At 48.9% G+C, this 12,689-nt stretch overlaps 1 protein-coding gene across 2 annotated transcripts in view; it reads left to right on the forward strand.

Annotated features, from left to right (window-relative positions):
• The window catches only part of DPP6 (dipeptidyl peptidase like 6), an 865,911-nt gene that overhangs the window by 724,407 nt on the left and 128,815 nt on the right, over positions 1–12,689 (forward strand). For both annotated transcript variants that reach the window (XM_054495448.1, XM_054495449.2), the window contains exon 9: positions 10,131–10,285. In XM_054495448.1, coding sequence (XP_054351423.1) covers positions 10,131–10,285 — 155 coding nt within the window. The remainder of the gene's footprint in view (positions 1–10,130; positions 10,286–12,689) is intronic.

Raw genomic sequence — 12,689 nt, forward strand, 5'->3', positions numbered from 1 at the left:
CAACTCAAGAGCACAGGGACGTTCTCCCAGGAGCAGCCTGTCTCTTGTGCTTAAAGCACAAGGGGCAGCGGCAATAGGGTGGAAGGGGACCACCCATGGGCTGGGGTCTCGAGGCTAGGCAGAGGCCACTGTGCAGTCTTTCCTTCTGCTTCCCTCTCCCCTGAGCCTTATGCAAATCCGGCTCTCAGCACAGCCTCCAGCTCTTGTCTGAATTCCAGGGGAGGCCCAAGCTGGGACCCCCTACTTCAAAAATAAGCTTGAATTCAAACCTCCAGCATTGTTCCACAGTGCGCAGGCCAGCAGACATCCATCCTGTTCCTCCAGTTCCCTGTAAGGCCCCTCTCTGTGTCCAGCCAGATAGCGTGTCCTCAATCCATGGGGTTGCAGAAGGGGCTCGCTGCCTGTGCACTAGATGCCAATACGGTGACACCAGGATTTTCAGAAAAGAAAAGCTTTATATTGAAAGTCTATTCCCAGCTAGGCGCGGTGGCTCATGGCCTTGGGAGGCCAAGGCAGGTGGATCACGAGGTCAGGAATTCAAGACCAGCCTGGCCAATATGGTGAAACCCCGTCTCTACTAAAAACATAAAAAAAATAGCTGGGCGTGGTGGTGTGCACCTGTAGTCCCAGCTACTTGGGAGGCTGAGGCAGAAGAATCGCTTGAACCCAGGAGGCGGAGGTTGCAATGAGCAGAAATCATGCCGCTGCACTCCAACCTGGGTGACAGAGCGAGATTCTGTCTCAAAAAAGAAAAAAAGTCTATTCCCAAGGAGACAGGCATCCAGCTCAATTTTGCCTCCATGTGCTGGCTTCCAGGCAGTAATTTTATTTTTAAAAGAAAAGGATTCAGCAGGCAGATTCTGGGGTTAACAGGTGATTGGTGGAAGGAAAGGGGAGGTTTGGAAAGTCCTTCGGCATGCGCAATTATTTCTTCACGATTACTCATGGGCTGTGTGTGCAAATTCAGGGGGGTTAGGGGTGGAAATTCAGGCCATGACATCAGCAAGCTCATTCTGCACGGACCCCAGTTGACCAACTTGGTTCCGACAGACTTCAGCCAGTTCTCTTATCTCGGGGCAGAGGGAGCGTCAGTGTTTCAGCAGGTTGTTTCTGTTCTTGTCTGCCATTCTGCGAGCTCAAGAACTTCTGTTAGCCATTCGTTTCTTTAACTCTTTGAGGCATTGTTTCATTATTAGGACGCTTGCTTATCTCTTGAGCAACTGAGTGGGTGGATGACCCAATCGATTAACAAATGAGTGAGAAACGAGAACATCCTCGCCACACTGGGACCTGTTTGAGCGTGAGGCAGGTGAGCAGAAGACATCGGGCCCAGACGTTCTGGAAGCTCCCTCAGGTGCCCACAATACAATTGAAGAGGAAAGAGTCAGAGAAAACAAAACAAAAAGAAGGATAAAGGAGCCTGGTGTACTGGCTCAGCCTTCCTCTTTCAAAACTTTTTTTTTTTTTTTTTTTTTTTTTGAGACAGAGTCTTGCTCTGTCGCCCAGGCTTGAGTGCAGTGGTGCGATCTCGACTCACTGCAACCTCTGCCTCCCGGGTTCAAGCAATTCTCCTCCCTCAGCCTCCCGGATAGCTGGGACTACAGGTGCCCGCCACCATGCCAGGCTAATTTTTGTATTTTTAGTAGAGATGGGGTTTCACCATATTGGCCAGGCTGGTCTCAAACTCTCGACCTCAAGTGATCCGCTCACCCTGGCCTCCTGAAGTGCTGGGATTACAGGTGTGAGCCACTGCACCCAGCTCAAAGCTTTTTTAAAACTAAATTTGAGCTCAGCGATCCAAAATACAATGGCATAAAACTGCAAATCTGTAAACTGGGCATAGCTCTTTCCTCCTCTGCTCTGCACCAACTGGGGTGACCAGAAGGGACTGAGGAGTCTGGGGGCAGGGCTTGCCCACTCACGTGTCCATGGCTGACGCCGGCTGCTAGATGAGGCCTGCTCTATGTCAGCCAGGACACCAAATGTGGCCTCTCCATTTGTCCAGGGCTTGCTCACAACACAGCAGATGGTGTTCAGAGTGAGTAACCCAAAAGAGAAAGCCAGGGGAAAGCCATACCACCCTGTATGAGGCCGTTCTCGAATTGCAATAAAGAAATCCCTGAGGCTGGGTAATTTAGAAAGAAAAGAGGTTTAATTGGCTCCCAGTTCTGCAGGCTGTGCAGGAAGCATAGAGGCATCTGCTTCTGGAGAGGCCTCAGGAAGCTTCCAGTCATGGCGGAAGGCCAATGGGGAGCAGGTGCATCACGTGGTGGGAGCAGGAGCGAGAGGGAGTGAGTAGGGGTGAGGGAGGCACCACACATTTTTTTTTCCAAGGTTTTATTTTTTATTTTTATTTTTATTTTTTATTATACTTCAAGTTCTACGGTTTGTTACATAGGTATACATGTGCCTTGTTGGTGTGCTGCACCCATTAACTCGTCATTTACATTAGGTATATCTCCTAATGCTGTCCCCCCCACCCACCCCATGACAGGCCCCGGTGTGTGATGTTCCCCACCCTGTGTCCAAGTGTTCTTATTGTTCAATTCCCACCTGTGAGTGAGAACATGCAGTGTTTGGTTTTCTGTCCTTGCGATAGTTTGCTCAGAATGATGGTTTCCAGCTTCATCCATGTCCCAAACAGCCAGATCTCATGAGAAGCCGCTCACTATCACGAGGACAGCACGGAGTAGGTGGTGCTAAACCATTCATGAGAAATCCAGCCCCATGATTCAGTGGCTCCCACCCAGCCCCAACCCTAGTATCAGAATGACAATTCAACATGAGATTCGGACGGGGACACACATCCGAACTGTAACACACCCTTTGTGACCTAGTTTCACAAGCCATCACTTTCTGCCACATTCTCTTCATTCAAAACACTGCCCTGGTTCAAGGAGCAAAGAATCACGTCTTCTTTGGGGAGTCTCACGCCCTGGAAGTAGCACTGAGGCTAGTGTTGGAAAATACAGTGTGCCACACTCAGCAAGGCGTCAGTCTCTGTGAAGTAAATTATACTGAGACATCAGTGACTTCATAGAGAAAGGGCATGAATAACCCCTAACCACAAATAATGGCAAGAAGTATCTGTGGAGGCATCTTGGGAAGAGGCTTCTGATGTTCCATGCCTACTCCAGGCAGCTGTGTGCCCCACGGCCTTCCGCAGTAGTTGAATCCGCGGACTGAGCATGGCATTGGACCCAATGGCCTTGCTTTTGCTGGGCCTCTGCACAACACTGACCTTGGGAAAGACCACAAAATAGTAACCAGCAGGGCTCAGTAGACCTGGAAGCTTAGAACCTGTAGAAAGGAGAAGGCTTCCTGTGATCCTCCTGCTTTAAGCAAGGGCTCAGCCATCTCTGCTGCAGTTAAAAACTCAGGAACATTTTATGTTCTGCTCTTGGAAGGAGTCTATAACTTTACATTCTGTCTTAAAGAAAACACAAGTTTTGAATTCTGGGGTACCGAGTTCCTAAAAGAAAATCCAGGCAACAGGAGGCTCCCAAAGTGTCCAACCTGCCTCTGATGGTACAATGAAGCAGCAAGTACTAAGAAAATCCCCAAAGTGTGGAAGTGGCAGGGGATTGCTTTAACAGCAAGAGAAGGAGAAATCTTAGTAGTGCTAGTTCCACATCGTGGCTGCCTTTGACTTCCGGCCATTTAGAAATGGCTCTGCTGCCGGCTGGGTGCGGTGGCTCACACCTGTAATCCCACCACTTTGGGAGGCCCAGGCGGGTGGATCACCTGAGGTCAGGAGTTCGAGACCAGCCTGGCCAACATGGTGAAACCCCGTCTCTACCAAAAATACAGAAATTAGCTGGGTGTGGTGGCGGGTGCCTGTAATCCTAGCTACTCATAAGTCTGAGGCAGGAGAATCGCTTGAACCTGGGAGGCAGAGGTTGCAGTGAGCCGAGATTGTGCCATTGCACTCCAGCCTGGATGACAGAGTGAGACTCCATCTCAAAAAAAGGAAAGAAGGAAGGAAGGAAGGAGAGAGAGAGAAAGAAAGAAAGAAAGGGAAAGGGAGAAAAAGGAAAGAAAGAAAAGAAAAATGGCTTGCTGCCGAGGGAAGAGAGAGAGATGAAATAAATGTGTCTCCTCACCCTCTTCCTACCCCTGAGCTAGGCACAGTTCACTTGTCCATATGATGAGATATAGATGCGGGGGTTTAGCTGTGGATTCCACAGCCTCCATCAGCAGCCTGTGTGCTCCTAATAAAAATGCATCCTAGCCTCCCACCTTGGCCTCTCCTCACCCAGAGAAACAAGGCCAGTGAGGTCCTAAGGAGCCTATTCTGCAGGAGCGCACGTGAGAAGAACTCTTAGAGAAACAGCAGCAAGTTCAATTTCCCCAGAGAACCCTAAAGCCTCCTATTTCCCTTCAGTCTCACGTCTGTGCTCCCTAAGCTGGCTTTGGATTTCTCTTTAGCTGGACTTCATTGGCAGGTGTGGCAGGAGGGTGTGGGGAGCCCCCTAGATACAATTGCCAAGGGGACTTTAAGTCTGCCTCACTCCCGGCCTCCCTTTTTGTACTTTCTAGAACTCCTCTTGGTGCCCTCTCTACCCACACCCCTGTGCCCTTTCTGCTGTGCACTCACCTTGCAGCAGACCTGTGGATTTGGATGCCCCACCTCCATCTGCACCACACCTGAGCTCTGTGGGCGCTCTTCATCTCTGTGCCCTGGGCACTGCATCTTAGGCCTTGGCTGTCATTTGGAAGCGGAGTCTCTCTTCCTTGTTAAAGCATTGCCAGAATACAGAGGGGAGAGCTGTCCTTTCCCGGGCTTGGGTCCTTTGTAGAAGCTAAAATGGCATCTGTTGGGCAGCTCTGTCTTCCTCTTGTGAATGGAATTGACTAGACCACTCTCGCTCAGTGGATTTGCTAGAGGAGCTTCATCTGATGTTATACTAAGGACCTCAAGAATTCACCTTATTCTTGACCTGTTAGGTCCATGATAGTGTTACTGTCACCTGCGTGGCCAGTGAGATCTCCACTCCAGCCAGCAAGAAGTGGGAAAGAGAGGCAGTGGTCACACCCTTTCTCCTTAAAGGCGGGAGACAGGTGTCACTCATCACCCTTTCTCATCCCAGCAGCAGGAACTCAGCACACACCCAACCTCACATCTGGGGAGGCTGGGAAAGGTCTTTATCCTGGGAGGCCGTGTGCCCACCTACAAGCCATTGGTTCTTTTACTAAAAAGAGAAGGGAGCGTGGGTGTTGGAGGACAATAAGCAGGTTCTGCCATTCCACCTTCCACTAGAGCCTTCTCTAATTTCCTCCAACAAGAAAGAGGCCTCTCTGTGTTCCCAGACCCCACAGTTCTTTCTGGTTTCTGTCTTGCCCACTTTCCCCGAGTTGCAAGTTGCAGCTCTCCTTCTGTTGACTGTCTTACAAACTTCCAAGCTTTGTCTCTACTTTACTATACCCTACGGAATTGTGTGTACTGAGTACTCAGTCTTTGTTCAATAAGGTTAATTTCCCTGAACCTCCAATTCCTCAGTTGTAAAGGGGGACTTAATATAAGCTTGTAGGTGCATCACATTCTCTCCAGAGAGAGAACTCACTCCTAAGAAAGCAGCACCAAACCATTCATGAGTGATCCACCCCCATAACCCAGACACCTGCCACTAGTCCCCACCTCCCAACACCTCCACATTGGGAATTAGATTTCAACATGAGCTTTAGTGGGGACAAACAAACCACTTCCAAACCACAGCACACATATGAATGAGATCATTTGGCATTCGTCTTTCTGTGCCTGGCTTATTTCACTTAGCACAAGTCCTCCAGGTTTATCTACTATGTTGCAAATGCCAGGATTTCCTCTTTTCTAGCTAGTCATTGTTAACCAGAATGTGCACCAAAGCCACCTGAAGAGGTTTTGCAGAAAAGGAGCCTGTATCCTCCTCACTGCCCCCAACAAATACCAGCTCTCCTGCCTGAAGTGCGGCCCCAGCATCTGTATCAGCAGCACACACATATGCACAACAGTCCAATGGACTCCCCTGCAAACCTCCCTAAACCTCACTAGGCAAATATGAAATAATAGTGGTGGCCGCCTCTTCATCTGGATTTGTCAAACAACCTGGAAAATGTGAAGATTCCTCTTCATTGTTGCATTGGCCTTTACTGCCTTGAGTGCGAAGGGATTTTTGTCCTACTGGATATGACCTTAATGCTGCTTGGCAGGCATGAATAACACTCCAAATAATGGCACTGGCTTCTTCAAGGTATAGTGACAAAAAGTGAAAAATAACCAGCCCAGATCCTACCTGGGGCTGAAGCTCTGGATACAACTTTTGGCATCTTCAAGAGAGAAGCAGCCATTGACCACCGACTATCCCCGGATGTATCTTTCTTTTCTGATGCTAAAATAGCCCCCCAGCAGGAAGGGAAGGTGAAGAAAAGATGTATTCTCTAGTTTTCCCGAGTTAATTATACTTGCTCAGAAAGCCAAGTGATTCATTTTGTTCCAAGGCAGGCACCCATGCAATCAATTTCATTGATGAAATAGGTTTTCTTCTTCTGCAAAACTTGGCTTCTAAACTACATTTGGTGCATGGCACTTAAGCCAACTGCCTCATTAAGCTGGAATCCTGCAGAAAAATGTTTGCAGAATAGGGACATTTGGAATTAATGCTAAAATGTCAAGGTTTCTTCTGCCCAGCCCTTTTTTTACCCCTTAGTCTCTTATACTTCATTATCATGTTAATGAGCAACTAACATACAGGAAAATAAAAATGGCAAGGAGCGATGTGTTCAAGGACACTTAGGGAACATAAACTAAAGCTGCCCTAGTTTTGTACGGCCGGCATTTTGGCATGGCACAGGTTCTTCGCATGTGTCCCTGTCTCTATGTGGGATGACATTGAGAGGAACTACCCTCTGCCATCACACACACCAGATACCTGTCATCCCTGAACCCAATGGCCCGATGGTCACTAAGTTCCCTTCTTTTATTTTATTTTATTTATTTATTTTTTTTTGAGACCGAGTCTCACTCTGTCACTCAGGCTGGAGTGCAGTGGCAAGATCTCGGCTCACTGCAACCTCTGCCTCCCAGGTTCAAGTAATGATTCTCCTGCCTCAGCCTCCTGAGTAGCTGGAATTACAGGTATGCGCCACCATGTCCAGCTAATTTGTATTTTTAGTAGAGACAGGGTTTCACCATGTTGACCAGGATGGTCTTGAACTCCTGACCTCAAGTGATTCACCCACCTCGGCCTCCCAAAGTGCTGAGATTAAAGGCGGCCTCCCAAAGTGCTGAGATTAAAGGCGTGTCTCTAAGTTTCCTTCTAACCATTACATTTGGTAACCTGTAGTGATGGTTTTGTTCTACCTCCCATTTCTCTGAAGAGTGAATTGAGCTTCATGGAAACACTCTGGCATTTGCTGATGAGATCGATGGAAATAGAGTATTCTCAGCCCAGCCTCACGGCCAGCCTTCACCCACATTTTTTTCAGTCTCTTGTCCTAACAAGCATGACCCACTTTGGCCTGTGCTGGTCAGAACCAAGCAGCAGCATTTCCTTTAGGTCAGAGAGCAAGTCTAGAAATGAGATACAAACCACCTTGGGTGGAAATGAGGGGTGACCCTTGCCCCCGTTGCCTGGTGGCCTCTTGCGGAACCTACGGGGTAGGAATGAAAGTGGCCTGATGTTGCACGTGGCCGATGATTTATCATCCCTCTGGTCTCAGGAAAGATTGCTTTGGGTTCAAAGGAAAGAAATAAATGAGTTGTCTCTTCGGAGGTTTTGTTGTTATTGTTGTTTGTTTGTTTCTGTCCAAAGCTGCTTCATTTTTAAAGCCCTTGTTGCAGCCAGCCGTTTTTCTGTTTTGGGTTTTCCCGAGTCGGCTGTGAATTAATGTCCCGTGGAAACCACTGCAGGGCTCCTCTGCTGATTTCTGTGGGCTCTGTACCTTCTCCCCCTGCCCTGTGAATTCTGCTCACTCCCAGGGACTCCACTCCAGCCCCATTGGCCCCTTTCTTGTGGCCCTGCAGTGCAGACGTGATTGAGCACAATCACCCACAAATTGCATTGCAAATGGTGCCTATTTTTTCCAGCAGACCATCTGCTGGAGTCAATTACTCACCATTCCAAGCAAGCAGCCCGGGCAGATCCGGTGACTCTGCATAAAGTCACTTCTGAATCACCTCATCCCAAACTTGCACCTGAACGTCCACCTCCTGGCTGCCAAAGCGACTGGAAAATTACAGACGCTGGAGGTCTGGCTTCCTTCCTTTGTCTTCTCCTCACTGACCTCCACAGGCCTCTGAGCTTCTATCGGCACTGCCAAAGCTTCTGAGGCTGTGAGACAGACGCAGAGGGAAAGGGGATGCTAGAGGCGGCTGTTGTGCCCCTAGCTTTGCAGATCGGGACTCAAGAACACACAGCAGGACTGGGGCTCAAGTCCAGCGCACCAGGGCTCCTGAATTCATTTCTCACTGAGCGCTGCTCTCCATACTCCGGGATGCACCAGAGTACAGGAGGTCAGACCCGCCACAGGCTTTGTATTTCAGGAGACTCCACTGAGTTGTTCAGGAGACTCCACTGAGTTGTTCAGGAGTCTGCAGCAGACTCGGCACTACCTTCGGTGGGGGGGCTCTCTGCTGGGGAGTCTGACCAAGGCAAGATAAGGAAGACTCACATGACAGGGGAGTGAGGCTCGATGAGGTGCAGCATCCCCATCGGTGCCACGCCAGGTGCCACAGACATCTGGGCAGGGAGGGGCAGGGCAGGCAGGCACATCACACCCCCAGCCCCACTGCCCTTAGAGTCTGGCTCCTGCTCCCACCCCAGGAGGAGCATGGGCAGCGTGCCTGCTGCAGGCCTCTGGGCTTGGCTGTGAAACACCACCGTGGATGACACTGACCCAGCACTAAGCCGCCCTTCATGAACCCTCCTCCCCGGCCAGCTGGTCTCCTCCTTCTGCCTCCTGCGGGACCTGGGAGGCTGCTGATGTGGGCTGCTTCTTCCCTGTCTGGGACTGTGCCCTCCTGTGGGCAGTCAGCCCTTGGCTTCCTTCCAATTTACATTGTTCCATTGCATTTGATGCCCTCATTTTGTTTTTGTGATGTGTTTTCAGGCTCCTTAATCACCTTTCTACACTACAGGTACATAGAGCAGGTTTATGGTACGCACCTAATAATAGTGAGTTGAATGGGACTCATGAATTTTATTAATCATTCTTTTAGAAGCAAATCTAGAGGGAATTAGTTTACACTGTATATAGACCCTGTACAAGACAGAACCCCTTGACCTAAGAGCTGTTCACAATGAAATGGGTTCTCTGACTGATTACACTTGGGAAGTGTATTCTCCCAACGTGTTGAAAAAAACACTGTAGAATTTTCCCCTCTAGAATAGATATCGCACCCTACAAAACTCGTCTGTCATTAAAACTCTAACCAGGACACTGATGGGCTAGGAAGGAATAATGGGTGTTTCTGGTTGAAGCCCAAAAGAATCAGTCTTTCATTTCAGTCCTTCTGAAGATGGATCCATTTTGGTTTTCTGCCATGCATAGTGAGCTTGTACCCTTCTTGTAAGAAGCCACACAGAGTGAGCTTGCACCGTTTGTGTGCTGCAAGGAGCATGCTGGGCCTTTGGACTCATTATCTGAGGAGGGAGCTCTGTGTGTGCGTAAATCCCTGGTCTGCTTTTGGGGGACTCAGCCTCTGCCAGAGTTCACTTTCTCATTTGGTTCCATCTGCATGGGACATGCTTCCATGTGAATTTACTTTCTCCAGTGCTGTTTTTCAAATCATATTAAAGTAATAATCAACAACAGTACAATCATAGCTCAACTCAAAAGGACGTGTTGGGCTCATAGTGCTCAAATGTGTGCAAAGAAAAAAAAAAGTGTTTCCAAATGATTAGCATCTGTTTGATTGAGCTTTGGTTAATGGGTTTTCCTGCGCTGGACTTAGTCAACAGCAGCAGACATTTCTCCAGTCCCCATGGAATGGAAGCATGTGCAGGACACAGTGAAGGTTCCTCAAACGTTGACCAGATAAGGGGCTTTGCAGGGACTTGTTTCTTTCCTGGCTACCTCATGTTCCTGCCTGTGCAGCTCCAATTTCCACTCACTTGTTACTATTCACATTTCTCTACTCTGTTTTCCCTTAGAGGAGATTTTGAAGACACACATCGCACACTGGTGGTCTCCGGATGGCACGAGACTTGCCTATGCCACCATCAATGATTCCCGTGTCCCCATCATGGAGCTTCCAACTTACACCGGCTCCATCTACCCCACCGTGAAGCCCTACCACTATCCCAAGGTAGGCAAAGGGACACCGCACAGCAAATTCTTTAAATTATTCATGAACACCCCGACCCTGCTCACTCAGTGTGCAGACGTGATCATCAGACGTGTGTATGAGCAAAGCAGTCAACACAAGAAAGATTAATCATGTCTCATTACATTGCATACATTCCCACCTCTGTTCAGCTGAGTCATTGGCAGGTTTACTTCTTTTAGATAACCAAACTACTGTTCATCACCTGACTGAGCTTCACTGAACCAAAATACATAGGGTACCTCCCCTCACCACTCTCCAGTGATGAAGGTACACCTGCCCTCTCTCATGCATCTTATTTCTACTTTGTGCTTGGCCTCTGGGAGGGCAGAAAGACTTCCATCTGCCCCTGGTCCCCTGTGTCTGGGCAAGGCGGTTTTGCACATGGTCACTGCTATGGGCTAAATGTTTGTGTCCTTGCCAAATTCATACATTAAAATCCTAACCCCCAAGGTGATGGTATTAGGAGGGAGATCACTGGGAGTTGACAAGACATGGACGGCAGAGCCTTCATGATTGGGATTAGTGCCCTTATGTATTTGTCTGTTTTCACGCTGCTGATTAAGACATACCCAAGACTGGGCAATTTAGAAAAGAAAAGTTTATTGGACTTACAGTTCCACGTGGCTGGGGAGGCCTCGTGGTCATGTCAGAAGGTGAAAGGCACATCCTACATGGCAGCAGACAAGAGGAGAGAGCTTGTGCAGGGAAACTCACCTTTTTAAAACCATCAGATCTTGTGAGACCTATTCACTATCAGGAGACCAGCATGGGAAAGACCTGCTCCCATGATTCAATTACCTCCCACCAGGTGCCTCCCACAACACACGGGAATTCAAGATGAGATTTGGGTGCGGACAGAGTCAAGCCATATCACCTTATAAAAGAGACCCCAGAGAGACCCCTCCCTGTTTCCACCATGTGACAATATAGCAAGAAAGCATCCTCTGTGAACCAGAAATTGGGCCCTCGCCAGATACTGAATCAACCAGCATCTTGATCTTGGACTTCCAGTCCCCAGAGCTATGAGAGATGCATTGCTATTGTTTGTGAGCCACTCAGTGTATGGTATTTTGTTATAGCAGCCTAGAGGGACCAAGAAAGTCGTGTTCTGACCCAGTGAGCCGGTAGAACAGCAAGTGTCCAGTGGCTGGGAGGGAATATTGTGGGGAGCAGGGACATCCAAATCTCGCTTTGTTACCAAATCAAAGCATCCCAGTGTGAGTGGAGGGCCTGATGCTAAAACCTCCACAGCCATTCAGTTGGAGAGAGACCAGTGCCCGAGTGTGGACACAGCTCCCATGGACACATAGGGTCTGCCGTGCTGGCCTCTGGCTTCACTAGACTTCTCCAAGACCCCTGGGCTTGACGGAGGTGAGCAGTTTCCTGCCTGTACCCTGCCTGGTGACTGGAGGCTCACTTCCTGCCATGAGCTGCCTCTTCCAGGGGCCATTTAAACCTCAGCATCCTAGCCCACCAGAGAGCTCTGAAAGCTGATGGTATGTGCTACTCTGCTATAGTCACCCCCACAGACCAGCTGGCTTACAGTTTGCAGCAAGAGGAGTGATAACTTATAAGGCAGATACATGAGGCCAGAGAGGTTCCCAGAGTCACAGCCTAGAGAAAGGAAACACCTGGTGTCTTAGTCAGCTTCAGCTGCCACGACAAAATAACACAGACCTAGGCAACTTAAATAGCAGGAATTTCTTTCTCACAGTTGTGGAGGCTGGAAGTCCAAGATTAGGGTTCCGGCTGATTTGGTTCCTGGTGATGGCTCTCTTCCTGGCTAGCAGACAGCCGCCTTCTCGCCGTGTCTTCACATGGAAGGGCAAGAGAGGGCTCTGGTGTCTCTTCCTCTCCTTTTGTGGACATGGATCTCATCACAAGGGTGCCACCCTCATGACCTTGTCTAACCTCAATCACCTCCCAAAGGTCTTACTTCCAAATAGCATCACACTGGGGGTTAGGGCTGCACCGTATGAATTGAGGGACATGTTCAGTCCATACACCTGGTAATACAGGCTCCTTTCAACAGCCTTTGATCAGCATGGCCAACATCCAAGGAAGCCCCAGAAGGAAGAAGAACGAGGCCATTATGGCCACAGCCTTCCTTTCTGCCTTTTCCAATTCTTTGACAGAATTGTTTCATTCCTTTTTCAGCTAACCTTGATTGGTCTTAGTCTGTAGCATGTGGAAGGGTCCAGGATTTTAGATGGAAGCATAATTAAATAGAGAAAAGTGTACCGGATTGATACTAGTTCCTTCTAACCCTTCTACATTTCTTACCAGCTGTTCACAGCCACCCCACTTGCCAGAAGAGTTGGTGGCTGTCTGACCTTCATCTGACCCAGAGATGAATGGTTCTCATGATTATCTTTTTGTGGGA

This window comes from Pongo pygmaeus, chromosome 6 (genome assembly GCF_028885625.2).
Source record: "Pongo pygmaeus isolate AG05252 chromosome 6, NHGRI_mPonPyg2-v2.0_pri, whole genome shotgun sequence".
Classification (NCBI taxonomy): Eukaryota; Metazoa; Chordata; class Mammalia; order Primates; family Hominidae; genus Pongo; species Pongo pygmaeus.